The sequence below is a fragment of the Hemitrygon akajei genome, chromosome 11 (genome assembly GCF_048418815.1).
Source record: "Hemitrygon akajei chromosome 11, sHemAka1.3, whole genome shotgun sequence".
NCBI lineage: Eukaryota > Metazoa > Chordata > Chondrichthyes > Myliobatiformes > Dasyatidae > Hemitrygon > Hemitrygon akajei.
The window spans coordinates 4,044,457-4,071,904 of NC_133134.1; the positions used below are offsets into that span (position 1 = coordinate 4,044,457).

The window sequence follows — 27,448 nt, forward strand, 5'->3', positions numbered from 1 at the left end:
CCCCCCCCCCCCAGAACCGGTGATACACCCCCAATGTCCACAGTCTGGATCAGCCTCTGTTTGGGAGATCTGCCTCTGCGCCGCGGTGCCTGAACCTCGACTGGCTGCGCCAAGTCCACATGGGCTGGTTTGAGTCGGTCCACCGTGAAAACCTCCTCTTTCCCCCCAATGCCCAGAATGTACGTGGACCCGTTGTTGTTGATCACCTTGAACGGCCCCTCGTACGGCCGCTGTAGTGGCGCCCGGTGTCCACCCCTTCGTACAAACACAAACTTACAGTTCTGCAGGTCTTTGGGTACATGGGTCGGGGTCTGTCTGTGCTGTGAAGTGGATATGGGGGCCAGGTTGCTGAGCCTTTCGCGTAGTCTGTCCAGGACTGCTGCGGGTTCTTCCTCTTGCCCCCTTGGGGCTGGTATGAACTCTCCTGGGACGACCAGGGGTGCGCCGTACACCAACTTGGCCGACGAGACGTGCAGATCCTCTTCGGGCGCTGTACGAATTCCAAGCAGGACCCAGGGAAGCTCGTCCACCCAGTTAGGTCCTCTCAGGCGGGCCATGAGAGCCGACTTCAAGTGACGGTGGAAGCGTTCCACTAGTCTGTTCCACTGTGGGTGGTAGGCAGTAGTGTGGTGTAGCTGCATTCCCAACAGGCTGGCCACAGCCGACCACAGGCTGGAGGTGAACTGGGTGCCTCTGTCGGAGGTAATGTGGGCCGGTACCCCGAAGCGGGCTACCCAGGTTGCAATCAGAGCTCGGGCGCAGGAATCGGCAGATATGTCGGTGAGCGGGACCGCCTCTGGCCACCTCGTGAACCGGTCTACCATAGTTAGGAGGTACCGCGCTCCTCGGGACACCGGTAGGGGGCCCACGATATCCACATGAATGTGGTCGAACTGCCGGTGGGTGGGTTCGAACTTCTGCGGCGGGGCTTTAGTGTGCCGCTGCACCTTTGCTGTTTGGCACTGCGTGCAAGTTCTGGCCCACTCACTGACCTGCTTGCGAAGTCCGTGCCACGCGAACTTGCTGGAGACCAGCTGGACGGTTGTCCTGATAGATGGGTGCGCCAAACCGTGTATGGAGTCAAAAACTCGCTGCCTCCAGGCTGCCGGGACGATGGAACGAGGTTGGCCGGTAGCCACGTTGCACAGGAGGGTCCTCTCACCTGGGCCTACGAGAAAGTCCTGCCTCTGTGTTGTGTGCGCTCCCCTGCTGGGCCTGGTTTGGTCCGCTGATGAGCGCACGGCCTGGTAATCTGACCGACGGACGCCACGCTCTCCCTCTTGGCTTTCCACAGCATGTCTGCCCGGGCCGCCACCTTCCGGGGGTCGCTGAAATCTGCGTCAGCCAGCAGCAGATGTATGTCCTCGGGCAGTTGCTCTAGGAACGCCTGCTCGAACATGAGGCAGGGCTTGTGTCCGTCAGCCAGGGCCAGCATCTCATTCATCAATGCTGACGGCAGTCTGTCTCCCAAACCGTCCAGGTGAAGCAGGCGGGCACCCCGCTCACGCCGCGAGAGGCCAAAGGTCCCAATGAGCAGCGCTTTGAATGCTTCATATTTGCCTTCTTCTGGGGGCGACTGTATGAAATCCGCAATCTGGGCGGCCGTCTCCTGGTCAAGGGCGCTCACCACGTGGTAGTAACGTGTGGAATCAGAGGATATCTGCTGAATCTGGAACAGGGCTTCTGCTTGGCTAAACCACACGCGTGGTCGCAGCGTCCAGAAAGTCGGCAGTTTTAGCGAAACTGCGTGAACAGATGAAGAGTCGGTCATCTTTGGTCCAAATCCCGTCTGGACCGTCGGGGTCACCAATGTAGCGATGTGCTACACACAGCGCTGAAATAATGACACGCAGTCGGTAAGTCGTTTTGAGACTAGTTTATTCAAACTTCACGGCGCTGGCATTTAATCCCTAACGCCTGCCCTCTCCGGGCGGAAATGACATCAGAGGTGCATGACCAAAGTTTACCCCCGCGCACTGGCTATTTGTGAGCCGGTTCGCCTGCGCAGAAAGTGGGTCGCCACAGTCTTTGACTTCTCGGACTGGTGGGCATGAGAGGAGCTCGTATCCATGAACGCTCTTTTTGCTCTCCTGTTGCATTTGTAGTATATAGTCTCATTGTAATTTATAGTAAGTGTTTACATATTGCAGTGTACTGCTGCTGCAAAGCCAGAGATTTCATGACATATTGTTCATTCATTACGTGCTGTGTCATATGATGTAGGTGATCATGGTCTTTCCACGATTGTTCTTTTCTTTTTACAATATTTTTATTCAGAAGAAAAAAACAAGATTTACAGAGTGCAACACATAGATACATCTCAACATAACTTGTGTACATTCATATATTGTAATAAAATTGATCAAAATGTTATAGCATAACACATAAAGGTATACCACTCTGTAATCAAAAATTTAAAGATAGGTCATACATCATAAAAGAATTTTTTTTATATTAAAAAAAGTCAACCCCCTACCAACTACCAAAGAAAAAAGCTGATGGAAGATAATGGATAATTAGAAAAAAAAACATATTCACTTAAGAAGAGAAGATAAGAATATACATAAAAGTCTGTGCACTGTTAAACTTTATAAATTGGAAAAGTAATTTAGAAAAGGTCCCCAGATATCATAAAAAGACTGTTTCGATTTTAAGACTGAGCAGCGGATCTTCTCTAAATTTAAATACGACATAATATCACGTAGACATTGGAGATGTGTAGGAGGGGTAGACTCCTTCCATTTAAGCAAGATTGCTCTCCTTGCTAAGAGAGAGATAAAAACTAAAACCTGTAGGTTAGGAGTATTTAAAGTTATATCTTCATTTGCAATAATACCAAACAAAGCAGTAAGGGGATTTGGGTCAAATTGGACCCTAAAAAGTTGTGAGAAAGTATGGAATACTTCCCACCAAAACTTTTCAATTTTAGGGCAAAACCAAAACATATGAATTAAAGAGGCATCAGCAGAGTTGCATTTATTACAAAGTGGAGAAACGTTCGGATAAAAACTGGACAGCTTCTGTTTAGAAATGTAAGCTCTATGAACCACTTTAAATTGTAGAAGAGAATGACGAGCACAGAAAGATTAACCCGTTTAAGAACTTTATTCCATCTTTCATCAGAAATCTGACAATTTAGGTCATCCTCCCAAGCTTTTTTTATTTTATTTAAAAAGTCTTGTCTACAATCAATCAACAAGTTATAGATACCGGTAATAGAACCATTAACAAAAGGTTTTAAATTTAAAGTATCGTACAGTAAATTTTTATCAGGACCTATAGGAAAGGTAGTTAATTGGAAACGTAAGAAATCTCTAATTTGAAGGTATCTGTAAAAATGTGTTTTTGGGAGTGGAAATTTAGTTGACAATTGGTCAAATGAAGCAAGAGATCCTGAGATAAACTGGTCCCAAAAACACTTAATACCTAGTTCACCCCAATCCTTAAAGACTTCGTCAGTCATGGAAGGGATAAAAAAATAATTAAGGAGAATGGGAGATGATAATGAAAAATTCGCTAAACCAAAAAATTTTCTAAATTGAGACCAGATCCTTAAAGTTTGCTTAACAATTATGTTATCTGTTGTTTTATTTGCTGAAAAAGAAGAGTATGATCCAAGAAGAGAGACAATAGAGGAATTTTTTACAGAATTAACTTCTAAGGAGACCCATGATGGGCAATCTTTACAATAAATATAATAGGACCAAAAAGTAATATTCCTTATATTGGCAGCCCAATAGTAAAACCTAAAATTGGGTAGGGCTGATCCACCCATCTCTTTATTTCTTTGTAGGTAAACTTTACTTAAATGAGCTTGCTTATTATTCCAAATATAAGATGTTAAAATTGAATCTAAGGAATCAAAGTAGGTCTTAGGAATAAAAATAGGTAAGGCCTGAAAAAGATATAAAAATTTAGGAAGAATCTTCATTTTAATCAAATTAATTTGGCCAATTAGGGATAAAGAAAGAGGAGACCATTTAGAAAGCGTCTTTTTCACATAATTCAATAAGGGGTTTAAGTTTTCATTAAATAAATTCTTGGAGTTTTTAGTAATTGTTACACCTAGATATGTAAATTGACTTGTAACAACTTGGAACGGAAATTTGGCATTTGATGACATTAGGTCATTTAAAGGAAATAGCTCACTTTCATGCAAGTTCAGCTTATATCCTGAAGAAAAAACTAAACTGGGAAATTAAAGAAAGAACCGAAGGTAAAGAAGTTTCAGTATTAGAGATAAAAAGTAAAATATCATCAGCATATAAAGAAATTTTATGAGTCATACCTTCCCTTAGTATGCCAGAAGTGTCCTTAGATTCTCAAAATGCTATTGCTAAGGGTTCTATAGCTAAAGTAAAAAGTAAAGGACTAAGAGGGCAACCTTGTCTAGTTCCCCGGTGTAATTTAAAATAAAAATCCAGCTGAATTTTCTTCATACAGACCGATTTCTTTATTAAATGTTGATGCAAAAATTTTATCCAAAATCTTAGCTCGAAGACTTGAAAATATTTTACCATCTATTATATCACATGACCAGACAGGATTTATTAAAAATCGTTACTCACATTTTAATATACGTCGGTTATTGAATGTGATATATTCACCATCCAAAATAATACCAGAGTGTATTATCCTTAGATGCAGAAAAAGCCTTCTATAGGATTGAGTGGAATTATCTTTTTAAGACCTTAGAAAGTTTTAATTTTGGGCCTAATTTTATTCATTGGGTTAAATTAATTTACTTGTCTCCTACCGCTCAGGTTATTACTAACTCTCAAATTTCCATGATTGTTCTTGGCAATTTTTTTTTACAGAAGTGCTTTGGCATTGCAACCTTCTGGGCAATGTCTTTACAAGATGGGTGACCCTAGCCATTATTAATACTCTTCAGAGATTGTCTGCCTGGCATCAGTGGTTACAATACCAGGACTTGTGATATGCACCAGCTGCTCATACGACCGTCCACCACTTCCCAACGCTTCACATGACCCTGATCAGGGGCTAAGCAGTTGCTACACCAGGCTAGTGGAGGGAGGGAGCACCTTGCACCTCCTTTGGTAAAGACGTATCTGCACTCCGTCATGAGTTATCAGTGATAATATACCTGATTCTGAATCTACTGAGCAGCAGAATCACGATCTGGTTAATTGTTAGCGACACTAGTCATGAAATTTGTTGTTTTGTGGCAACGGCACAGTGCAGACAAAACAAGTTACAATATAAAAAAATGTGGAAGCTGCTCCCTGCGTTGTGGCGGAAGAAGCTTTAGAGAGGGTGCAGAGGAGATTTAACAGGATGCTGCCTGGATTAGGAAGCAGGTCTTATGAGGAAAGGTGGAGTGAACTAGAGCTTTTCTCTTTGAAGCAAAGGAGGATGAGAAGTGACTTCATAGAGAATGCTATGAGTGGAAAGCCAGCAACTTTTCCCCAGGGTGGAAATGGCTAATAGGAGGGGCATAATTTGAAGGTGATTGGAGGGATGTCAGAGGTGGTAGGTGTGTGGAACACCCTACCAGGAGTGGTGGTGAAGGTGGGTACAATTAGGGACTTTTAAGAGACCCTTAGATAGGCATGTAAATAATAGAAAACGGAGGGTTATGAGGGAGGGAAGGGTTAGATTGATCTTGGAGTAGCTTAAAGGGTTGGTGCAACATTGTGGGCTGAAGTGCCTGTGTTGTGTTGTACTGTCCTGTTCTATATCCTGGAAGAAGGCTGTGACTCAGTGAGAGGCTCTCTGTCTCCCCTCCCCTCCAAAGACACAGTGTTTTGGGGTGGGGGAAATGGGTCAATTCCTACTCCAGCAAAGTTGTGTGTGTATCTCCAGTCCTGAGGGAGGACTGCACCACTGTGCTGCCTTCTGTAACAATGCAAAACGAAGCCACATTGACTCCCTGCCTTTGCTAGGCAAATGTGCTGGTGTCCGAGGCCAGTGGCTAGCATTTGTTCCACACTGCAGTGCCACTGGGGGCACTTTCCTGTAGCTACTGGAGGTGAGTGATTCAGCTTCCCGCAGGGATAACACAGAATGTGGGGAATGGTGCCACCGAACAATGAGGGTGAGCAGCAGGCTTTCTCCAGGGGGTCACTGGACAAGGTGGGGGTCGGTTTGGGGTTGTCACTGGACAAGGGGGGTGTCAGTTTGGGGTTGTCACTGGACAAGGGGGGGTCAGTTTGGGGTTGTCACTGGACAAGAAGGGGGTCAGTTTGGGGTTGTCACTGGACAAGGGGGGTCAGTTTAGGGTTGTCACTGGACAAGGGGGTCAGTTTGGGGTTGTCACTGGACAAGGGGGGGTCAGTTTGGGGTTGTCACTGGACGGGGGGGTCAGTTTGGGGTTGTCACTGGACGGGGGGGTCGGTTTGGGGTTGTCACTGGACAAGGGGGGGTCAGTTTGGGGTTGTCACTGGACAAGGGGGGGTCAGTGGAGGAACAGGAGAGTGAGGGTTGAGTGAAGCGGAGGGTGAGGTGTGGAGGAACAGAGGGAGAGTGGGGGTTGAGGGAAGTGGAGGGTGAGGTGTGGAGGAACAGGGAGAGTGGAGGTTGAGGGAAGCGGAGGGTGGGGTGTGGAGGAACAAGAGAGTGGTGGTTGAGTGAAGCGGAGGGTGAGGTGTGGAGGAACAGGGAGAGTGGAGGTTGAGGGAAGCGGAGGGTGGGTTGTGGAGGAACAGGAGAGTGGGGATTGAGTGAAGCGGAGGGTGGGGTGTGGAGGAACAGAGGGAGAGTGGGGGTTGAGTGAAGCGGAGGGTGGGGTGTGGAGGAACAGTGGGGGTTGAGGGAAGCGGAGGGTGGGGTGTGGAGGAACAGGAGAGTGGGGGTTGAGTGAAGCGGAGGGTGAGGTGTGGAGGAACAGGAGAGTGGGGGTTGAGTGAAGCGGAGGGTGAGGTGTGGAGGAACAGGAGAGTGGGGGTTGAGTGAAGCGGAGGGTGGGGTGTGGAGGAACAGAGGGAGAGTGGGGGTTGAGGGAAACGGAGGGTGGGGTGTGGAGGAACAGGAGAGTGGGGATTGAGTGAAGCAGAGGGTGGGGTGTGGAGGAACAGGGAGAGTGGGGGTTGAGTGAAGCGGAGGGTGGGGTGTGGAGGAACAGAGGGAGAGTGGGGGTTGAGGGAAGCGGAGGGTGAGGTGTGGAGGAACAGGAGAGTGGGGATTGAGTGAAGCGGAGGGTGGGGTGTGGAGGAACAGAGGGAGAGTGGGGGTTGAGGGAAGCGGAGGGTGAGGTGTGGAGGAACAGAGGGAGAGTGGGGGTTGAGTGAAGCGGAGGGTGGGGTGTGGAGCAACAGAGGGAGAGTGGGGGTTGAGTGAAGCGGAGGGTGGGGTGTGGAGCAACAGAGGGAGAGTGGGGGTTGAGGGAAGCGGAGGGTGAGGTGTGGAGGAACAGGAGAGTGGGGATTGAGTGAAGCGGAGGGTGGGGTGTGGAGGAACAGAGGGAGAGTGGGGGTTGAGTGAAGCGGAGGGTGGGGTGTGGAGCAACAGAGGGAGAGTGGGGGTTGAGGGAAGCGGAGGGTGAGGTGTGGAGGAACAGGAGAGTGGGGATTGAGTGAAGCGGAGGGTGGGGTGTGGAGGAACAGAGGGAGAGTGGGGGTTGAGTGAAGCGGAGGGTGGGGTGTGGTCAGCAGAGTGGACAACAGCATGTTCAATCTGAGCTTGTTCACACTCTGATCAGTGAGATGGGATTGAGAGCATCTGTGCTTTGTCGCCATCCCCCCCTCCCCACCCTGGGCCCAGGCTCTCTGGCAGGAAAGGAGGGGGAGGTCAGCACTAGGGAATGTTTTCTCCATAAGGAGTATTTTTAGAAAATTTGATTTATTCTGTACTATTTCCAGACCACATCAGGGCCTGCTGGGGAGGAGGAATGTGCTATAACAGATTGAATTAATAAAACGTACATTTCAGAAAGAGAGACAAGTATTCCCAGAGCCCTGTGCAGAGAGTGGGCAGTAAGCCACCTCCACACTCGGAGGGAGCCAGCGATCAATTCTCCCCAGCCCACTCCTCACAAAGACCGGCAACTCACAGCACCCTTCCCAACCCAACATATCCCTCAATGCAGGCACCCTTTGAATGTGACAGAGACCAGTACAACTGCAATAAATACCCCTGCCACTCCTGTGTGTAACTCTCTCTCTCACACTTCTCCCTTCTCTTCCTCTCTCCCCCTCTCGCTCGCTCCCTTGGCTTGCTCTCACCCCCAACTCTTTTGCACAATTTTTAAAATTTATATTCTTATTGTAATTTATAATAATTTTCATGTACTGTACTGTTGCCCCAAAACAACGAATTTCACAACATACATTCAGTGGACACTTTATTAGGTACATCTGGATACTTATTCGTTCATGCAAATATCTGATCAGCTAATCAAGTGGCAGCAACTCAGTACATAAAAGCATGCAGACGTGGTCAAGAGGTTCAGTTGTTTCAGACCAAACATCAGATGGGGGAGAAATGTGACCTAAGTGACTTGGACTGTGGAATGATTGTTGGTGCCAGATGGGGTGGTTTGAGTATCTCAGGAACTGCTGATCTCCTGGGATTTTCATGAACAACAGACTCATGAAAATCCCATTTTACAGAGAATGTTACAGAGTTTACAGAGAATGGCATGAGAAACAAAAAAAATCCAGTGAGAGATGGCTCTGTGGGCGAAAACACTTTGTTGTGAGGGGTCAGAGAATGGCCAGACTGGTTCAAGTTGACAGGAGGGCGTCGGTAACTCAAGTAACCATGAATTACAGCAGTGTGCAGAAGAGCATCTCTGAACGCACAACACGTCTAACCTAGAAGTAGATGGGCAACAGCAGCAGAAGACCATGAACGTACACTTAGTGGCCACTTTATTATGTACAGAAGGTGCTGGTGGTAATGAATCCGATTGTGATTGATGAGCACCAATGACGGTGTTTATGAAGTCTGGGTACATCACTGACTATCAGTATTTCCTGATCTCACACTGGAATAACAAAAAACACCATCTGTTTGTACTGACTTTCAGGTGGGCCTTCTATGCTTCTCTTTCAACTTAGACCATAAGACATAGGAGCAGAAGTAGGCTTTTCAGCCTTTTGAGTCTGTTCTACCATTCCATCATGGGTGATTTATTATCCCTCTCAATCCTATTCTTCTGCCTTCTCCCCGTTACCTTTGACGCCCTGACCACCCAAGAACCTATCAACCTCCACTTTAGATATACCCAAAGTTTTGTACTGGACAGCTGTCTGTGGTAAAGTAATTCCTCTTCATCTTTGTTATAAATTGACATCCCTCAAATCTGAAGCTCTGCGCTCTGGTCCTAGACTCACCCACTATAGGAAACATTCTCTCCTCATTCACTCTATTCAGACCTTTCAATATTCAACAGGTTTCAATGAGACTGCCCTCATTTTTCTAAACTCCAGTGAGTACAGACCCAGATACATCAAATGCTCCTCATGTTAACCCTTTCATTCCTGGGATCATTCTCATGAATTTCCTCTGGACCCCCTTCAATGCCAGCACATATTTTCTAAGGGGCACAACTGTTCTCAATACTCCAAATGTGGCCTCACCAGTGCCTTATAAAGCCTCTGCATCACATCCCTGCTCTTATATTCTAGTTCTCTCAAAATAAACGATAACATGGGGTGCATCCTTGCCACCAACTCAGCCCGCAAGTTGACCTTCAGGGAATCCTGCATAAGGACTCCCAAGTCCATCTGCACATCTGAATTTTGAATTTTCTCCCCATTTAGAAAATAGTCTGCACCTTTATTTCTTCTACCAAAGTGGATGACCATATACTCTCCTACACTATATTCCATCTGCCACTTTTTTGCCCATTCCCCAATCTACCCAAGTCCTTCTGCAGTCACCCTGCTTCCTCAACAATACCTGCCCCTCTACCTATCTTTGTATCGTCCACAAACTTGGCCACAAAGCCATTGATCTTTCATCCAAATCATTGATACAGAACATGAAAAGAAGAGGTCCTAACACTGACCCCTACGGCACACCACTAGTCACCGGCAGCCAACCAGTAATGGCCCCCTTTATTCCCTCTCTTTGCCTCCTGCCAATCGTCTGTCCATGTTAGGACCTTTCCTATAATGCCATGGGGTCTTATCTTGGTAACAGCCTTGTGTGGCACCTTGTCAAAGGCCTGAAAATCCAAGTAAACAACATCTGCTGACTCTCCTTTGTCTATCCTGCCTGTTATTTCCACAAAGAATTTCAAAGATTTGTCAGACAAGATTTCCCCTTTTGCAAATCATGCTGATTTTGGCCTGTCTTACTATATGCCTCAAGTATCCCGAAATCTCACTTTAATAATAAACTCTAACATCTTTCCAGCCACTGGTCAGGTTAACTGGCCTATAATTTCCTTTCTCCTGTCTCCTTCCCTCCTTTCTTAAAGAGTGGAGTGACATCTGCAATTTTCCTGTCCTCAGGAACCATTCTAAAATCTAGTGATTCTTGAAAGATCATTAATAATGCCTCCACAATCTCTTCAGCCACCTCTTTCAGAACCCTGGGTACATGTACAGTATTCCATCTGGTGCAGGTGACTTATTTACCTTCAGACTTTTCAGCTGCCCAAACACCTTCTCCTTATTAATAGCAACGACACTCACTTCTGCTCCCTGACACGCTCACATTTCTGGCATTTTTGCTAGTGTCTTCCACAGTGAAGAATGATGAAAATACTTATTAAGTTTGTCCCCGATTACTACCTCTCCAGCGTCAATTTCCAGTGGTCCAGTATCCACTCCCGTCTCTCATTTACTCTTTACATATCTGAAAAAACATATTTTTGTATCCTCTTTTATATTATTGGCTAGCTTATTTTCACATTTTATCTTTTCTCTCATTATATTTTTTTTGTCTTCTGGTTTTTGAAAGGCTTCCAAATCCTCTACCTTCCCACTAACTTTTGCTCTATATTATGCCCTCTCTTTTGCTTTAATGCTGTCTTTGACTTCCCTCGGCAGCCACAGTTGCCTCATCCTCCCTTCAGAATGCTGCATCTTTAGGGTGTATCTTTCCTACACCTTCCCCCAAAAGGCAGCAGCTAGAGCTGTTCGGCTGTCATCCTTGCTGGTGTCCCCCTCCAATCAACAGTGGGTTTCTTCTGAGTGATCCAGTTTCCTCCCTCATTCTAAAGATGTTCCATTTGGCCATTATAAGTTGTCCTGTGATGAGGCTAGTGTTAGATCAGGGCGTTGCTGGGCAATGCAGCTCGATGGGCTGGAAGGCCAGTTCTGGGCTATATCGCTAAATAAACAAGTAAGAAAAAAATTTACAGGGATGTTGCTAGGATTTGAGGACCTGAATTATTAAAGGTTCAGTAGGTTAGGGCTTTTTTTTCCTGGAGTGTAGGAGAATGGGGGAAATCTTATAAAGGTATACAAAATTATGAGTATAGATAGGGTAAATGCAAGCAGGCTATTTTTCACTGAGGTTGGGTGAGTGCAGAACTAGAGGTCATGGGTTAAGTGTGAAAGGTGAATATTTAAGAGGCACCTGAGGGGGAGCTTCTTCACTCAGAGAGTGGTGCAAGTGTAGAACGAGCTGCCAGTAGAAGTGGTGTGTGCAGGTTTGATTTCAATAATTGAGGGAAATTTGGATGGTACGTGGCTGAGAGGGGTATGGAGGGCTATGGTCAGGTGCAATTAATGGGACTAGGCAGATTAATAGTTCAGCATGGACTAGATGGGCCAAGGGGCCTGTTTCTGTTCTACAGTGCTACGGTTTCCCAGTAGATCTCACAAAGAGGAGGGGTCTTCTGCCCCCTCTATTAGTGACATTAACCAGGAGCATTGTATACGAAGAGCCCAAAGCACTGTTGAGGATCCCTACCACCCATCCCACAATCTCTTTGACCCACTACCATCAGGAAGGAGGGACAGGAGCATGAGGACTAGGACTACAGACTGGGTAACAACTTCTTCCCTCAGGCTGCTAGACTAATGAATACCCTGCCACCACTGAGGTCTTGTCACTGGGACAATGAGCTGTTCACCTGTGCTGCACACTGCATATATTTTGAATTATATTTTATTAACTTGGAGTAATACTTTGATGTTTTGTGGTGCACTGTGGTCTGGAGGAATGTTATTTTGTTTGGTTATACATATGTACAGTCAGATGACAACAAAATAACTATAATTCTACCTCAGAGTTGCGGGACGACTGAGTGCAGCACTCTTAACACCTGGGGCCACGAGGAATCCATACCCCAGGGGAGTGAGGGGTGTGGCTGGCGATCGATCGCAAGTCTTTCCCATGTGTTTGAGGCTGGGTGGGGGAAGCTCGGGTTGTGGATGCCAGCGAAGGGGAAGTAGCCGGTGGTGAACTCAGCCCATCAGCTCCATCACCACCACCATCCTTTCCAAAAACAGCACGATGACACACCCTGCTTCACAGTAAGGCAACACTGCCTGGGCTTCTGCCTTATTTTTCCAAGGGATGATTTCAAGATGTGTTGATGTAATGTGAGATGGTGCTGTTGGCTGCACTGATGTGGGGCGGATGTAGTTGGGCTGTGGAGACTCTCCTGCTCTTGTGGGATGGGACCCCGGGGGAGGGGGGTGGGCACTGGAGCTGCACCCAGTATCACTCTGCTTCACGGCCCATCACAGCCTTTCCACCCGACAACTCTGCACTAGGATTTCTGTTCCTCTCACACAGACCTCCTCGCATACATAAGGGAGAGTCAAGGACCAGGGGACACAGCCTCAGAATAGAGGAGTGTACTTTAGAATGGAGATGAAGAGCAATTTCTTTAGTTAGCAAGTGGTGAATCTGTGGAATTCTTTGCCACAGGCAGCTGAGGAGGCCAAGTCTTTCTGTATATTTAAGGCAGAGGTTGATAGATTCTTGATTTGTCAGGGTATGAAGGGATACGGGGAGAAGGCAGGAGATGGGCTGAAAGAAAAATTTGATCAGCCATAATGAAATGACGGAGCAGACTCAGTGGGCCAAATGGCCCAATTCTGCTCCAATATCTTATGGTCTTATAAGACCATAAGACACGGGAGCAAACTAGGCATCTCCACCCATTGAGTCTGCTTTGCCATTCAATTATGGCTGATTTATTATCTCTCTCAACTCCATTCTTTTGCCTTCTCCCTGTAACTTTTGACACCCTGACTAATCAAGAACCTATCAACCTCCATTTTAAATACAAATGAATAAATGACTTGACCTCCATGGCCATCTGTGGCAGTGAATTCCACTGATTCACTGCCATATGCATAAAGAAACTCCTCCTCACCTCTGCTCTAAATGGACATCTGAATATATTCTGAGGCTGTGATCTCTGTGTGCACTATAGGAAATGTCCTCTCCACATCCACTCTTTTTAGACCTTTCAGTATTCAATAGGTTTAAATGAGATCTCCCTATAATTCTAAATTCTAGCAAGAACAGGCCCAGAGCCAACAAACACTTCACATACATTAATCCTTTAATTCTCAGAATCATTCTCATACACCTCCTCTGGACCTCTTAGAAAAGGGGCCCAAAACTGCTTGCTTAGGGTGACGTTATTCCATGAGTTGGTAGTAAATGATTTCTGAATGGCAGGCGATTGATAAAATTGACAGGGAAATGGAGGTAGGGCCACAATCGTTTTGTTGAATGAGGAAGCAGACTGAAGGGACCTGAGAGTTAACTTCTTTACACAGTGAGTACCTGGAATGAGCTGCCAGAGGAACGTACAGTTACAACATTTAGGATTCATTTGGACAGGTACGTGGAGGAGAGGGGTTTGGAAGATTATGGGCCAAACAAAGGCAACTGGGACAAACAAGGAGGATGCTGTGGTTGGTATAACTAATTGGGCAGGAGGGCTGTTTCTGTGCTGTATACTCTATGACTCTGTGGCATCATAACATGCAGCAGTGGGGGCAAGAGGTCCTGTCTACAGGTGGCCCCATGACAGAGCAGCTCTTTTGCCTGTTGCAGAGAGCAAGGCTAGATCGAGTCACATCTCTCTGGAGATGGGACTCAGTGATGAGGCAGTTTGGCTGCTGAGTCATAGCTGACATCTCACCTCCGACTGAGATTTATTTATCATTAACAACCAACACAACTTAAGGATGTGCTGAGGGCAGCTCGGAAGTGTCGTCACACATTCTGACATCAACATAGCTCCAAGGGACTGGGATCAGGGCAGGTGAGGGCTACATTCACGTGGCCCCGAAGGAGAGGAGCTGATATCCATTACACAACCCCGAGGGAAAGGTTCTGGTGCTGTGATGGCCTCTCTGGCATTATGATGGGGAGCTGGTGCTCCAACATGGAGAGAGCTGAGTCAAAAGGCAGCAGTGATCGCTTAGTCTGCATATCTGACATTCTTCCTTCGGGCGGCTCTGCTCAGAATCAGCCTGACCTTCACAAGGATTACCCCGGGTTAAAGCCACCTCAAAGCTCCAGACAAGAGAAGGAGAACTTCCTGCTGAGCTCTCAACTTTTTAATTAAACACCAGTAGCTCGGAGCCTGTTTACCTTTCTGTATCTGAAGCTCTTGTCCAAAGACTGGCCTCTAGTATGTGCTGGCTCTAGCAGTGAGATACACCCCAGCATACCATCTCCCAGTAATAAGACAGTATTATAAATCCATCCTGTCCACAACCACAGAAACACTATCCCCTGTTTATAATAACATTCTCTCACATGCACTCTGTTGCCAAGAAAATCTCAGCAGTATCCAAAGTAAAACAGGCAACCATCATTTATAGCTCAGTCTGTGTGCTTTGTAATGGATCGATGGATCACCTTATTGCCAAGGGTGTGTGGAGTGAGGATCTCTCACTGTCCTGTGTGAGAGAGTGAGGGGATGTGAGGGTCCCCCCCCCCACTGTCCTGTGTGTGTGTGAGAGAGAGAGAGAGAGAGAGAGAGTGGGGGGGTGTGAGGATCCCCCCACTGTACTGTGTGTGTGGGGGGTGAGGATCTCTCACTGTCCTGTGTGTGAGAGAGAGAGAGAGGGGGTGTGAGGGTCCCCCCCACTGTCCTGTGTGTGTGTGTGTGTGTGTGAGAGAGAGAGAGAGAGAGTGGGGGGGGTGAGGATCCCCCCACTGTACTGTGTGTGTGGGGGGTGAGGATCTCTCACTGTCCTGTGTGTGAGAGAGAGAGTGGGGGGGGGTGTGAGGATCCCCCCACTGTACTGTGTGTGTGGGGGGTGAGGATCTCTCACTGTCCTGTGTGTGAGAGAGAGAGTGGGGGGGGTGTGAGGATCCCCCCACTGTCCTATGTGTATATGGGGGTGGGGGGGGGGGTTTGAGGGTCTCTCACTGTCCTGTGTGTGGAGGAGTTGTTGGATGCACATAGTGAAATCTGTTGTTTGTGTCAGTAACCCCCACACTCTGAGGATGTGCTCGGACACCATGCTTCTGGCACCAACGTGACATGCCAGCAGCTTACCCTAACCCATATATCTTTGGAGTGTGGGAGGAAACCGGAGCACCCAGAGGAAACTCACCCACGTGGTCACAGAGAATGTACAACAGTGACGTTTTAAAGTGATTGTGCTAACTGCTCTCTGAGGGAGGGAGGGAGTGAGTGTCTCACTGTGCTGTGGGCAGAGATTGAGAGTGTCTCCTCTTGGACAGGGTATAATCATATAATCAGCATTTCTTCATTTTCCCTGTGACAAGTTAATGGTTTCGTCAGTGAGCATTGTAATAAACTGCTCCTTTTTCTCCATTGGGTTTGCTCCTGTTTGTTCGATCTGTGGTATTTGTAGAGCACAGTAACACCTTCTCTGGACAGCTAGAATCGCGCCTTTTTAACAGAATGATTCACAACTATTTCAAGTGGTAATTCAGGCTTGTCCTGTTCCTTCACTCCCTCAATTTCCTGTAATGTTTACTCTGAATTAGAGAGTATCTCATCTTGGTGAATGAAACTCGTACCTCAGTGACTGAGGCAGATTCCGAATAAATGATGCTTCTATCTATTTACACATGGGGTGAGGCATGGTTTTCCAGTTTAATCCCTCTCGATTATTGAGAAAATTGACCCTAATCCCTCAATCACCTCTGAATTTCCCACACACTTAGGTTGATCTTGATCTCTGCCTCACCTGTTGTGAGTGAGACTGCTCTCTCCCTCCCTCAAGACCACTGCCCCTGCCCCAGTCTCAACTCTCCACTACTGAAGCCATTACTACAAGTCTACAGTTCCTTTCTCTGTCAGTGTGTTCACTCAGCTTTGTACCATTGTTGAAGGGAGTATGTCCAGTTTATCCAGTGCACTGGCCCCAGTTCACTAGCATTCAATTTACCGATCCACATTGGCCTCGAATGACTAGCATCCAGTGCACTGACCCGCGCTGGCCTCAGTTGACTGTCATCCAGTGACTTGGCCTACACTGGCCCCAGTTGATTTGCATCCAGCACACTGTCCCACACTGGCTCCAGTTGACTGGCATCTAGTGCACTGACCCCCAGTTCGCTAGCATTCAGTGCACTGGCCCCCATTCACTAGCATCCAGTGCTTCCCCTTCACTGGCATCCAGTGCACTGGCCCATGCTGCCCTCAGTTGACTAGCTTCCAGTGCACTAGCCTACATGGGCCCCTGCTGACTAGCATCCAGCACACTGGCCCACACTGGCTCCAGTTGACCAGCATCTAGTGCACTGGCCCCAGTTCTCTAGCACCCAGTGCCGCAATAATTCTTGAGTTTGATAGACCTCCACAAAATCCTCCAGCTTGTTTTTCACTCTCCCTTCTCTATGTCTGAAACCTCCAGCCTACACCTCTGCTTCAGTCCCTCATCCATCACTGGCATGTCCTCAGCTGCCTCTCCCAAAAACCTCCCCAACACTTTCCCACCCCAGCCTATGATCACTAAACCCTTAACTCCCTCCCCATCATGGTTCTGCATCCATTTGCTTTTCAACTCAATCTTGTCAATCTTCCCAGTCAATCTTCTGCGTTCACAGTGCCATTTCACTGATACCAGCAGGTATAAAGAGTTATACACCAAAACGCTCATATCCTGCTGTATAAACAGTACTGTACCTACAGCTCTGATCAAGGGTAGTGTGGTCTGCGTCACACTGGCCTGGGCTCCAAGGGTTACACAGAACATAGACCACAACACAGTACAGGCCCTTCAGCCAGTAGTGTTGTGCTGACTTTTTAAACCTACTCCAGTTCAATCTAACCCTTCCCTCCCACATAGCCCTCTATCCATGTGCCTATCTAAGAGTCTCTTAAATGTCCCAAAAGTATCTGCCTCTACCAAACCCCTGGCAGGGCGTTCCACGCACCCGCCGCTCTGTGTGTAAAAAAAACTTAACTCTGACATCCCCTCTATACTTTCCTTTAATCATCTTAAAACTATTCTCCCTTGCGTTAGTGATTTCCGCTTTGGGGAAAGAAGTCTCTGTCTGTCCAGTCAATCTATGGCTCTCATCACCGATTAACTTTGTTTTTATTTCATTTTCATATTTATTTTAATTGTGTTGAGGGCTGGGGTTCGTTCATCACTCAAGTTTAGTGCCGCTTAGTTACTGAAGCAGGGTCTCACTGCTGTGAGAGTTAGAGGGCTTGATCTTCAGAATAACGTAGACAGACGGAGAAAGAGAGAGAGGAGAGACTTCCCTTCTCAGCTGGAGGCAATATCCCAGCAAGTTATTTTGTCAGGAGACTTGGTTTCAATTCACTGACCGGGACCCAGGCGCAGAGAGAGAGAGAGAGCGCGATCGATGGCAGAGACATATCACCAGTCTTACCTTGCTGGCCATGCTGACTGAGGAAAGACAGGCATACTGTTCTGATGTGTGGGTGTAAGATCTTCCCTCCTGGGACTGGCAGCACGTCTCGGTGCAAGAGTGACACGAGGCTCTCACCCTCTGGATCACGGAACAGCAGACAGCATCACCGCGGCACTCAGTCCTCCCACGGTTCAGGCAGAAGCAGTACTAATGAGTGCGGGCTGGGCTTCCCACTCAGAGAGTGGGAGGGAGCTGGAATCACCACTCCTCTCTGACTGGAGCCACGTTAACCCTTTGAATGCCATGTGGCAACGTTTCCATGAAATGTTTTGATATGTGCTGGCTTCTTGAAGAGAGTGACAAATGAGAAGAAAAATTCCGTGGGCAGCTTTGCTTCCCCCATATTTGAATATTCTGATATTTGACATGTACACAGCATCTGGCATTTAACACCATTAACCTAACCCACAGGCTGCTTGGATCAGCAGAAACAGTTCAAAGTCACACGTTGCTCAGTCCACAGACTCCATTTGGGAGTCACTTGGTCTGCAGTATAATCTGGTAGGTCCCAGAAGAAGCTCTGGAATAGTTCAAAAAATAAGTTTTTCAGGAATCAAGATTGTTTAATGTCATTTCCAGTACACAAGTGTAAAGGAAAGTGTTACTCCATATATGATGCAGCACAAAAAAAAGCACAATAAATATAAACACATAAAATACCTTGTATACGTTGAATGTATGAATATAAAGTGACCCCAGGCACAGGAGTGCCTGTACATAAAGTGATTCTGACGGGAAATGATAAAGTAGTGGTGGTTGGGGGTGTTCATGAGCCTTACTGCTTGGGGAAAGGAACTGTTTTTGAAGTTAGTGGTCCTGGTTAGATGCTGCGTAGCCTCCTCCCTGATGAGAGTGGGATAAATAGTCCATGAGCAGGGTGGGTCGGATCCTTCCTGATGTTACTGGCCCTCCATTTACTTATTCCACCCCACAGCCTCTTAACTGAATCGTCTACACTTTCTGACTGTCAATACAGTCCAGTTCCAACATACAGGCTACACCGTAGAATAAACACAAGAGATTCTGCAAATGCTGGAAATCTGGAGAAACACACACAAAATGCTGGGACACTTCATTAAGACTCCACTTTCTTATTCTGGCTTCTGTCCTCTTCCTTTCCAGTCCTGATGAAGGGTCTCGGTATTCCCTCCATAGATGCTTCCTCACCTGCTGAGTTCCTCCAGCGTTTTGTGTGTGTTGCTCTGTAGAATGATTTAGTTTGTAACATCACTGAACGTTCATGCAGTGAAACTGAATCTCAATCTCCACCTTCTGTCTCTGGTTATCTTGAGTAAATTATCTGCGCTCAACTTCCTCCTGCATTAAGACTCGCTATTCTGCCAGAAGAGGCATTCCATAGAACGTCTGCAGTATGCTTTATTTCCTTGTTGTGTGGAGCCGAGACTGAGCAATCCAGTTTGTTTGGATTCTGCCCACACCTTGTACACAGGTAAAGGAGTTGAGAATGTACAGCAGTGTGTGTAAAAAGGTGATAGGAGTACAGTGATAGCTCAAGTGCAGAGGGAGAGATACAGAAAAGGAACAACAATTCACTGAGTTTTAATAAGAACTAAGAAAGTAATAAACACTAGGCCAACAGAGCAAAACTAACACTAAATTAATACTGTTCCTTTAACAGCATCTGTCTAAATCAATAGACAGTTTTCTTGGACCAAGGTAAGCAGAGAGCTTTGCCATCACTGTGCTTGTGTCAAGACTTAACAAGGCTGAAATGAAAGGAAGGGGGTTGAATACAATTACAAAGAAACCCAAATTGGCTGGAATGTTTATTCTCACATGAGTGAATGCTGCTGCCTTCCAGCTGCCCCCTGCAAGAGCGCAGTGTTGGGAGAAGCCACTCTGTTGGAGAGGTGGTCTGGATGTTGAGAGGATGTTTCCTATAACGGGGGAGTCTAGGACCAGAGGGCACAGCCTCAGAACAGAGGGACATCCATTTAGAGCAGAGATGAGGAATTTCTTTAGCCAGAGGCTGTGGAGGCCAAGTTATTGGGTATATTCAAAGCAAAGGTTGATAGGTTCTTGATTTGTCAGGGCGTCAAAGGTTAGGGGAGAAGATGGGAGAATGGGATTAAGTGGGAAAGTAAATCAGCCATGATGGAATGGTGGACAAGACTCAGTGGGCCAAAGGGCCTAATTCTGCTCCTGTGTCTCATGTCCTTATGGAGGAGCTTGCAGTTGAGAGAGCACCACAATTTTGGAAGGGCAGAACTGATGGAGAGTCATACGATGGGGGGGGGGTGATACTGAGAGTGGGTCACACTGTGGGTGGGGCGGTACTGAAGACTTTGGAGCGGCCAGAGGAAGAGCAGACTGGCCTGGGAGATGTTATCGTAGTTTGCAGCAGTACGGATGGTGCGGAGGTGACTTCCCTGCCTACCCACTCCTTTTCCCCTTCCCACCCTGTCTCTGAACTGTTTCTTTTTGACTGCTTGTTGGTGTTCCACTGGGTGTAGAACTGTGTAATATCCCAGCAGTGGTGTTTGAAGTTTTGAATTTCTGACTGCATAGTGGACTGTTATGGTAGGTTGCAGCTCCAAGATGTCGGCACTGCAGTCATATGTGGAGGTTTTGGTCTCAATAGTTACAGCTTATGAAGTCTCTCTCTACAGTGCGGAGTGTAAGATCTCTGCCCAGGCGATGGCTGATGGCCTGGGCTCCGTGCTAGTTCAAGTGGTCCACCCTGACCAGTCCTACATGGTCCATCCAGGACAGTATACACCTCATCCGGGATCTGATTTACTTGTGCCAAGAGGCTGGTCTGTCAGTTGCCTTTCTCTCCCTTGACCAGGAGAAGGCGTTTGACGGCTGAACCATCAGTGTCTTTTTGGGACCCTGCAAGCATTCAGGCTCAAGCCACATTGCCTGTGCCTGTCTATTGTACAGTGCTGCAGAGTGGCTCGTTAAGGTTAACGGGTCCTTAACAGTGCCCCATGACAGGATAGCTGAATTCTATTTGTGTAGAGCCTTCCTGTGCCTTTTCTGTAGAAGGTTAATGGGAGGTTGTCCTTTCAGTTTATGCTGATGATATCCTCCTCATCGTCACTGACCTGTTGACTTGCAGAGGATGTGAGACTCAGCAGGGTCATCCTCTACAAGGGTCAACTGGGAAAAGTGTGCTGGCCTCTTGGTGGTCAGTAGCAGGTGGACTCCCTACAGGAGGGGTTGAGACCCTTTGTGTGGAGCACCATGCATCTTCTCAACCTGGGGGTGTTTGTGGGCTTGACGGAGGAGACCTGGCCAGTAAACTGGTGGGACTTGGAGACCAAAACCTCTGCCTGGCTGGGGCACTGGTCAGGCCTCCTTCGTGCAAATCAAAACAGGAAAGGGTATTGGTAATGTCAGCTGGTCACCTCCACGAAGATGGTAATGGCTGGTTACTTCAGTCCCACCCACTTCTTTTGTCTCCAGGACCCAGAAGATGCTGGTGGACTTATTCGGGGGCAACAGGAGGCATTCGGTCTCTCCTGCGGTCTTGAGTCATCCGATCGTGGAGGGCAGTCAGTCATTGATAGGTGTGCGCACCCAGATGGCGTCTCTCCACCTCAGGACCCTGCAGAGAGGCCTGTACAGCGACAACCCTCCGAGATGGCACGTGCTGGCGATTCACTTCTTCTGGTGGACAGCTGCACCTCTTTGAGGGAACTGCCTCGGTTTTACAAGTGCTGTTGAGGGTATGGGGTCTGGTCTCATCCAGACAGAGTGCTCCAGCTGCGATGGGGACTGGTCCCAGTCCTATCACAATGGATGTCGAGGGTGCTTGAGGAAGTGGGGTGGTTCTGGATGCACCACCACCTGACGGACTGAACTGGAAGTGCTCGTTGGAGCCAGGCCTCGTGATACCACGTGGGAGAAAGTCCCACACAAAGTGAGATTCCGTGCTCTTGCACGCCTTTCACTTCCTTACCTCCTCACTTTGAAGATCTGATTTACTGTCTGGCAGTGGAGGAGGTCCCCAGTGGAAACCTGTTTATGTGAAGGTTCTTTCCCTGTACATTGCAAACGTGGGTGGAAGGCGTTACACAGGACAGCACAGTGCAGCGGGTTTCTAAGCAGGTTCACTGAGACCTGTCTGTGTGTGTCCGGGAGGGGTCAGTGCACGGTGTATATATGGACACCTGTCTATACTGTGTCCGGGAGGGGTCAGTGCATGGTGTATATATGGATATCTGTCCGTACTGTGTCCGGGAGGGGTCAGTGCACGGTGTATATATGGATATCTGTCCGTACTGTGTCCGGGAGGGGTCAGTGCACGGTGTATATATGGACACCTGTCTGTGTGTGTCCGGGAGGGGTCAGTGCACCGTATATATGGACATCTGTCTGTGTGTGTCCGGGAGGAGTCAGTGCACGGTGTATATATGGACACCTGTCCGTACTATGTCCAGGAGGGGTCAGTGCACGGTGTATATATGGACACCTGTCTGTACTGTGTCCAGGAGGGGTCAGTGCACGGTGTATATATGGACACCTGTCCGTACTGTGTCCAGGAGGGGTCAGTGCACGGTGTATATATGGACACCCGTCTGTACTGTGTCCAGGAGGGATCAGTGCACTGTATATATGGACATCTGTCCGTACTGTGTCCAGGAGGGGTCAGTGCACGGTGTATATATGGACACCTGTCTGTACTATGTCCAGGAGGGGTCAGTGCACTGTATATATGGACATCTGTCCGTACTGTGTCCAGGAGGGGTCAGTGCACGGTGTATATATGGACACCTGTCCGTACTATGTCCAGGAGGGGTCAGTGCACTGTATATATGGACATCTGTCCGTACTGTGTCCAGGAGGGGTCAGTGCACGGTGTATATATGGACACCTGTCCGTACTATGTCCAGGAGGGGTCAGTGCACTGTATATATGGACATCTGTCCGTACTGTGTCCAGGAGGGGTCAGTGCACGGTGTATATATGGACACCTGTCCGTACTGTGTCCAGGAGGGGTCAGTGCACGGTGTATATATGGACACCTGTCCGTACTATGTCCAGGAGGGGTCAGTGCACTGTATATATGGACATCTGTCCGTACTGTGTCCAGGAGGGGTCAGTGCACGGTGTATATATGGACACCTGTCCGTACTATGTCCAGGAGGGGTCAGTGCACTGTATATATGGACATCTGTCCGTACTGTGTCCAGGAGGGGTCAGTGCACGGTGTATATATGGACACCTGTCCGTACTGTGTCCAGGAGGGGTCAGTGCACGGTGTATATATGGACACCTGTCCGTACTATGTCCAGGAGGGGTCAGTGCACTGTATATATGGACATCTGTCCGTACTGTGTCCAGGAGGGGTCAGTGCACGGTGTATATATGGACACCTGTCCGTACTATGTCCAGGAGGGGTCAGTGCACTGTATATATGGACATCTGTCCGTACTGTGTCCAGGAGGGGTCAGTGCACGGTGTATATATGGACACCTGTCTGTACTATGTCCAGGAGGGGTCAGTGCACGGTGTATATATGGACACCTGTCTGTACTGTGTCCAGGAGGGGTCAGTGCACGGTGTATATATGGACACCTGTCCGTACTGTGTCCGGGAGGGGTCAGTGCACGGTGTATATATGGACACCCGTCTGTACTGTGTCCAGGAGGGGTCAGTGCACTGTATATATGGACATCTGTCCGTACTGTGTCCAGGAGGGGTCAGTGCACGGTGTATATATGGACACCTGTCTGTACTATGTCCAGGAGGGGTCAGTGCACTGTATATATGGACATCTGTCCGTACTGTGTCCAGGAGGGGTCAGTGCACGGTGTATATATGGACACCTGTCCGTACTATGTCCAGGAGGGGTCAGTGCACTGTATATATGGACATCTGTCCGTACTGTGTCCAGGAGGGGTCAGTGCACGGTGTATATATGGACACCTGTCCGTACTATGTCCAGGAGGGGTCAGTGCACTGTATATATGGACATCTGTCCGTACTGTGTCCAGGAGGGGTCAGTGCACGGTGTATATATGGACACCTGTCCGTACTGTGTCCAGGAGGGGTCAGTGCACGGTGTATATATGGACACCTGTCCGTACTATGTCCAGGAGGGGTCAGTGCACTGTATATATGGACATCTGTCCATACTGTGTCCAGGAGGGGTCAGTGCACGGTGTATATATGGACACCTGTCCGTACTATGTCCAGGAGGGGTCAGTGCACTGTATATATGGACATCTGTCCGTACTGTGTCCAGGAGGGGTCAGTGCACGGTGTATATATGGACACCTGTCCGTACTATGTCCAGGAGGGGTCAGTGCACTGTATATATGGACATCTGTCCGTACTGTGTCCAGGAGGGGTCAGTGCACGGTGTATATATGGACACCTGTCTGTACTATGTCCAGGAGGGGTCAGTGCACTGTATATATGGACATCTGTCCGTACTGTGTCCAGGAGGGGTCAGTGCACGGTGTATATATGGACACCTGTCCGTACTGTGTCCGGGAGGGGTCAGTGCACAGTGTATATATGGACATCTGTCTGTACTGTGTCCGGGAGGGGTCAGTGCACGGTGTATATATGGACACCTGTCTGTGTGTGTCCGGGAGGGGTCAGTGCACGGTGTATATATGGACATCTGTCCGTACTGTGTCCGGGAGGGTTCAGTGCACTGTGTATATATGGACACCTGTCCGTACTGTGTCCGGGAGGGGTCAGTGCACCGTATATATCGACTCCTGTCTGTGTGTGTCCAGGAGGGGTCAGTGCACCGTATATATGGACACTTGTCCGTACTGTGTCCGGGAGGGGTCAGTGCACCGTATATATGGACTCCTGTCTGTGTGTGTCCGGGAGGGGTCAGTGCACCGTGTATATGGACACCTGGCTGTACTGTGTCCGGGAGGGGTCAGTGCACCGTGTCTACACAGAGTGTGACAGGTTGCAGCCCCTGTTTGAATATCTGAAGGGGCAGCTCAGGTTCTCGTAGCACTTCACCCTGCGTTCCTTACACATGGGCGCCCAGTACGGAAAGAGGCAGGTGCTCGGAGGATCTCGTAGTTGGCTTGCTCCTGGGCCAAAATGGCCGTTCATGGGTGTAGGTGATGGTCAGTTGAGAGTTCTGCCTGCCCCTCTTCCAGGGATATGTTTGTACCCAGCTGTCCTTGGAGAGGGAGCACGTGTTCACAATGAGTACAGTGGGGGATTTCTGAGAATGGTGCCCCCCCCCCAGGATTTGACTATTATATAGACAGTAATAATCACATTTTAATTTACTCACTGTCTTGAAAATACTTAATATTTGTATATTTCTTTTGTAAATAAACTTTTGTAGTTCTGTTAAAAGGGGCAATACTGAGGGGGGAACTGACTGTGGGAATCGCCCACCGGGCAATGTAGCTGTCCACTGCTCCAGTTCCAGACTTTCACATCGTGAGACATAGGAGTGGAATCAGGCCTTTTAGCCCATCGAGTCAGCTCAGCCCTCTCAACCCCCTTCCTCATTGTGGCCTTTGCACATTACTGTGTACCTGCACTGTGCTCTGTCTGTAACTGTGACACTTCGTTCTGCATTCTGTTATTTTTATCCCTTGTGAAATGCTAAACAGAAGCCTTTCACTGTACCTCAGTACATGTGACAATAATAAGCCAATTTTAGTATGTACCTTTCTCCTGCTCAGATCAGCTGGCCCATTGAGTCAAGGACGTATGTTCAGAAAGGTGCTAAAAAAGCCAATAACACATGAAGGATCCCACCTACCCTGCTCATGGAACTGTCTGTCCCACTGCCAGGGAGGAGGTACGTAGCATCCACACCAGCACCATTATGTGCCGAGTCGTATGACATGGGTGATCATAGCCTTTCTATGACCATGATTGTTCTTGGCATATTTTTCTACAGAAGTAGTTTGCCATTGCCTTCTGGGCAGTGTCTTTACAAGATGAGTGGCCCCAGCCATTATCAATACTCTCAAGAGATTGTCTGCCTGGTGTTAGTGATAGCATAACCAGAACTTGTGTATACATCAGCTGCTCCCATGGCTTCACCTGACCCTGATCAGGGAGTGGGGGGTCTAAACAGGTGTACATCCTGCCCAATGGTGACCTCCAGGCTCATGGAGGGAAGGAGTGGCTTGCATTTATCTCCACCCTACCAACTGACACCAGGACCAGCAGTAAGGCTGATCAACACCTGCACCCACTAACTCACCCCTTCACCCTCCAGCCACCACTACTTTATCATTTCCTGTCTGTCACCTTGTGTACAGACACTCCCATCCCTTGCATGACTTAATAGACATACAGTCAATCTCTGTATATAAGCTATCTTACGTATTTATATCTATTGTGATCTTTATCTTACTGAATTTTTGTGCTGCATCAGATCCAGAGTAACAATTATTTTGTTTTCCTTTACACTTGTGTACTAGAAATGACATTAAACGATATTGAATATATAATCTTGATTCTGCTCCACATTGGATCATGGCTGATTCTTTATGTCTCTCAATCCCATTCTCCTGCTGATGTTAAGGGATCTCTTGCAGGATGTTAGGGATAAATTTGTCCCGGTGAGGAAGATAAAGAATGGTAGGGTGAAGGAACCATGGGTGACAAGTGAAGTGGAAAATCTAGTCAGGTGGAAGAAGGCAGCATGCATGAGGTTTAGGAAGCAAGGATCAGATGAGTCTATTGAGGAATATAGGGTAGCAAGAAAGGAGCTTAAGAAGGGGCTGAGGAGAGCAAGAAGGGGGCATCAGAATGCCTTGGCGAGTAGGGTAAAGGAAAACCCCAAGGCATTCTTCAATTATGTGAAAAGCAAAAGGATGACAGGAGTAAAGGTAGGACCGATTAGAGATAAAAGTGGGAAGATGTGCCTGGAGGCTGTGGAAGTGATCGAGGTCCTCAATGAATACTTCTCTTCGGTATTTACCACTGAGAGGGAACTTGATGACGGTGAGGACAATATGAGTGAGGTTGATGTTCTGGAACATGTTGATATTAAGGGAGAGGAGGTGTTGGGAGTTGTTAAAATACATTAGGACGGATAAGTCCCCGGGGCCTGACAGAATATTCCCCAGGCTGCTCCACAAGGTGAGGTAAGAGATTGCTGAGCCTCTGGCTAGGATCTTTATGTCCTCGTTGTCCATGGGAATGGTACTGGAAGATTGGAGGGAGGCAAATGTTGTCCCCTTGTTCAAAATGGGTAGTAGGGATAGTCCGGGTAATTATAGACCAGTGAGCCTTACATCTGTGGTGGGAAAGCTGCTGGAAAAGATTCTTAGAGATAGAATCTATGGGCATTTAGAGAATCATGGTCTGATCAGGGACAGTCAGCATGGCTTTGTGAAGGGCAGATCATGCCTAACAAGCCTGATAGAGTTCTATGAGGAGGTGACCAGGCATACAGATGAGGGTAGTGTAGTGGATGTGATCTACATGGATTTTAGTAAGGCATTTGACAAGGTTCCACACGGTAGGCTTATTCAGAAAGTCAGAAGGCATGGGATCCAGGGAAGTTTGGCCAGGTGGATTCAGAATTGGCTTGCCTGCAGAAGGCAGAGGGTCATGGTGGAGGGAGTACATTTGGATTGGAGGGTTGTGACTGGTGGTGTCCCACAAGGATTGGTTCTGGGACCTCTACTTTTCGTGATTTTTATTAACAACCTGGATGTGGGGGTAGAAGGGTGGGTTGGCAAGTTTGCAGACGACACAAAGGTTGGTGGTGTTG

The 27,448-nt window shown here is 47.9% G+C and overlaps 2 protein-coding genes across 3 annotated transcripts in view; one reads left to right on the forward strand and one right to left on the reverse strand.

Annotated features, from left to right (window-relative positions):
* coro7 (coronin 7) overlaps positions 1-27,448 on the forward strand; it is a 227,002-nt gene that overhangs the window by 69,502 nt on the left and 130,052 nt on the right. The window lies entirely within an intron of this gene.
* vasnb (vasorin b) overlaps positions 1-27,448 on the reverse strand; it is a 52,727-nt gene that overhangs the window by 3,814 nt on the left and 21,465 nt on the right. The window contains exon 1 of one of the 2 annotated variants that reach the window (XM_073060077.1): positions 17,716-17,939. The exons of the other annotated variant lie outside the window; for it this stretch is intronic. Coding sequence (XP_072916178.1) covers positions 17,716-17,750 — 35 coding nt within the window. The 5' untranslated portion in view covers positions 17,751-17,939. Of the gene's footprint in view, positions 1-17,715; positions 17,940-27,448 lie in introns of those variants that run through there. 2 annotated transcript variants of the gene reach the window in all.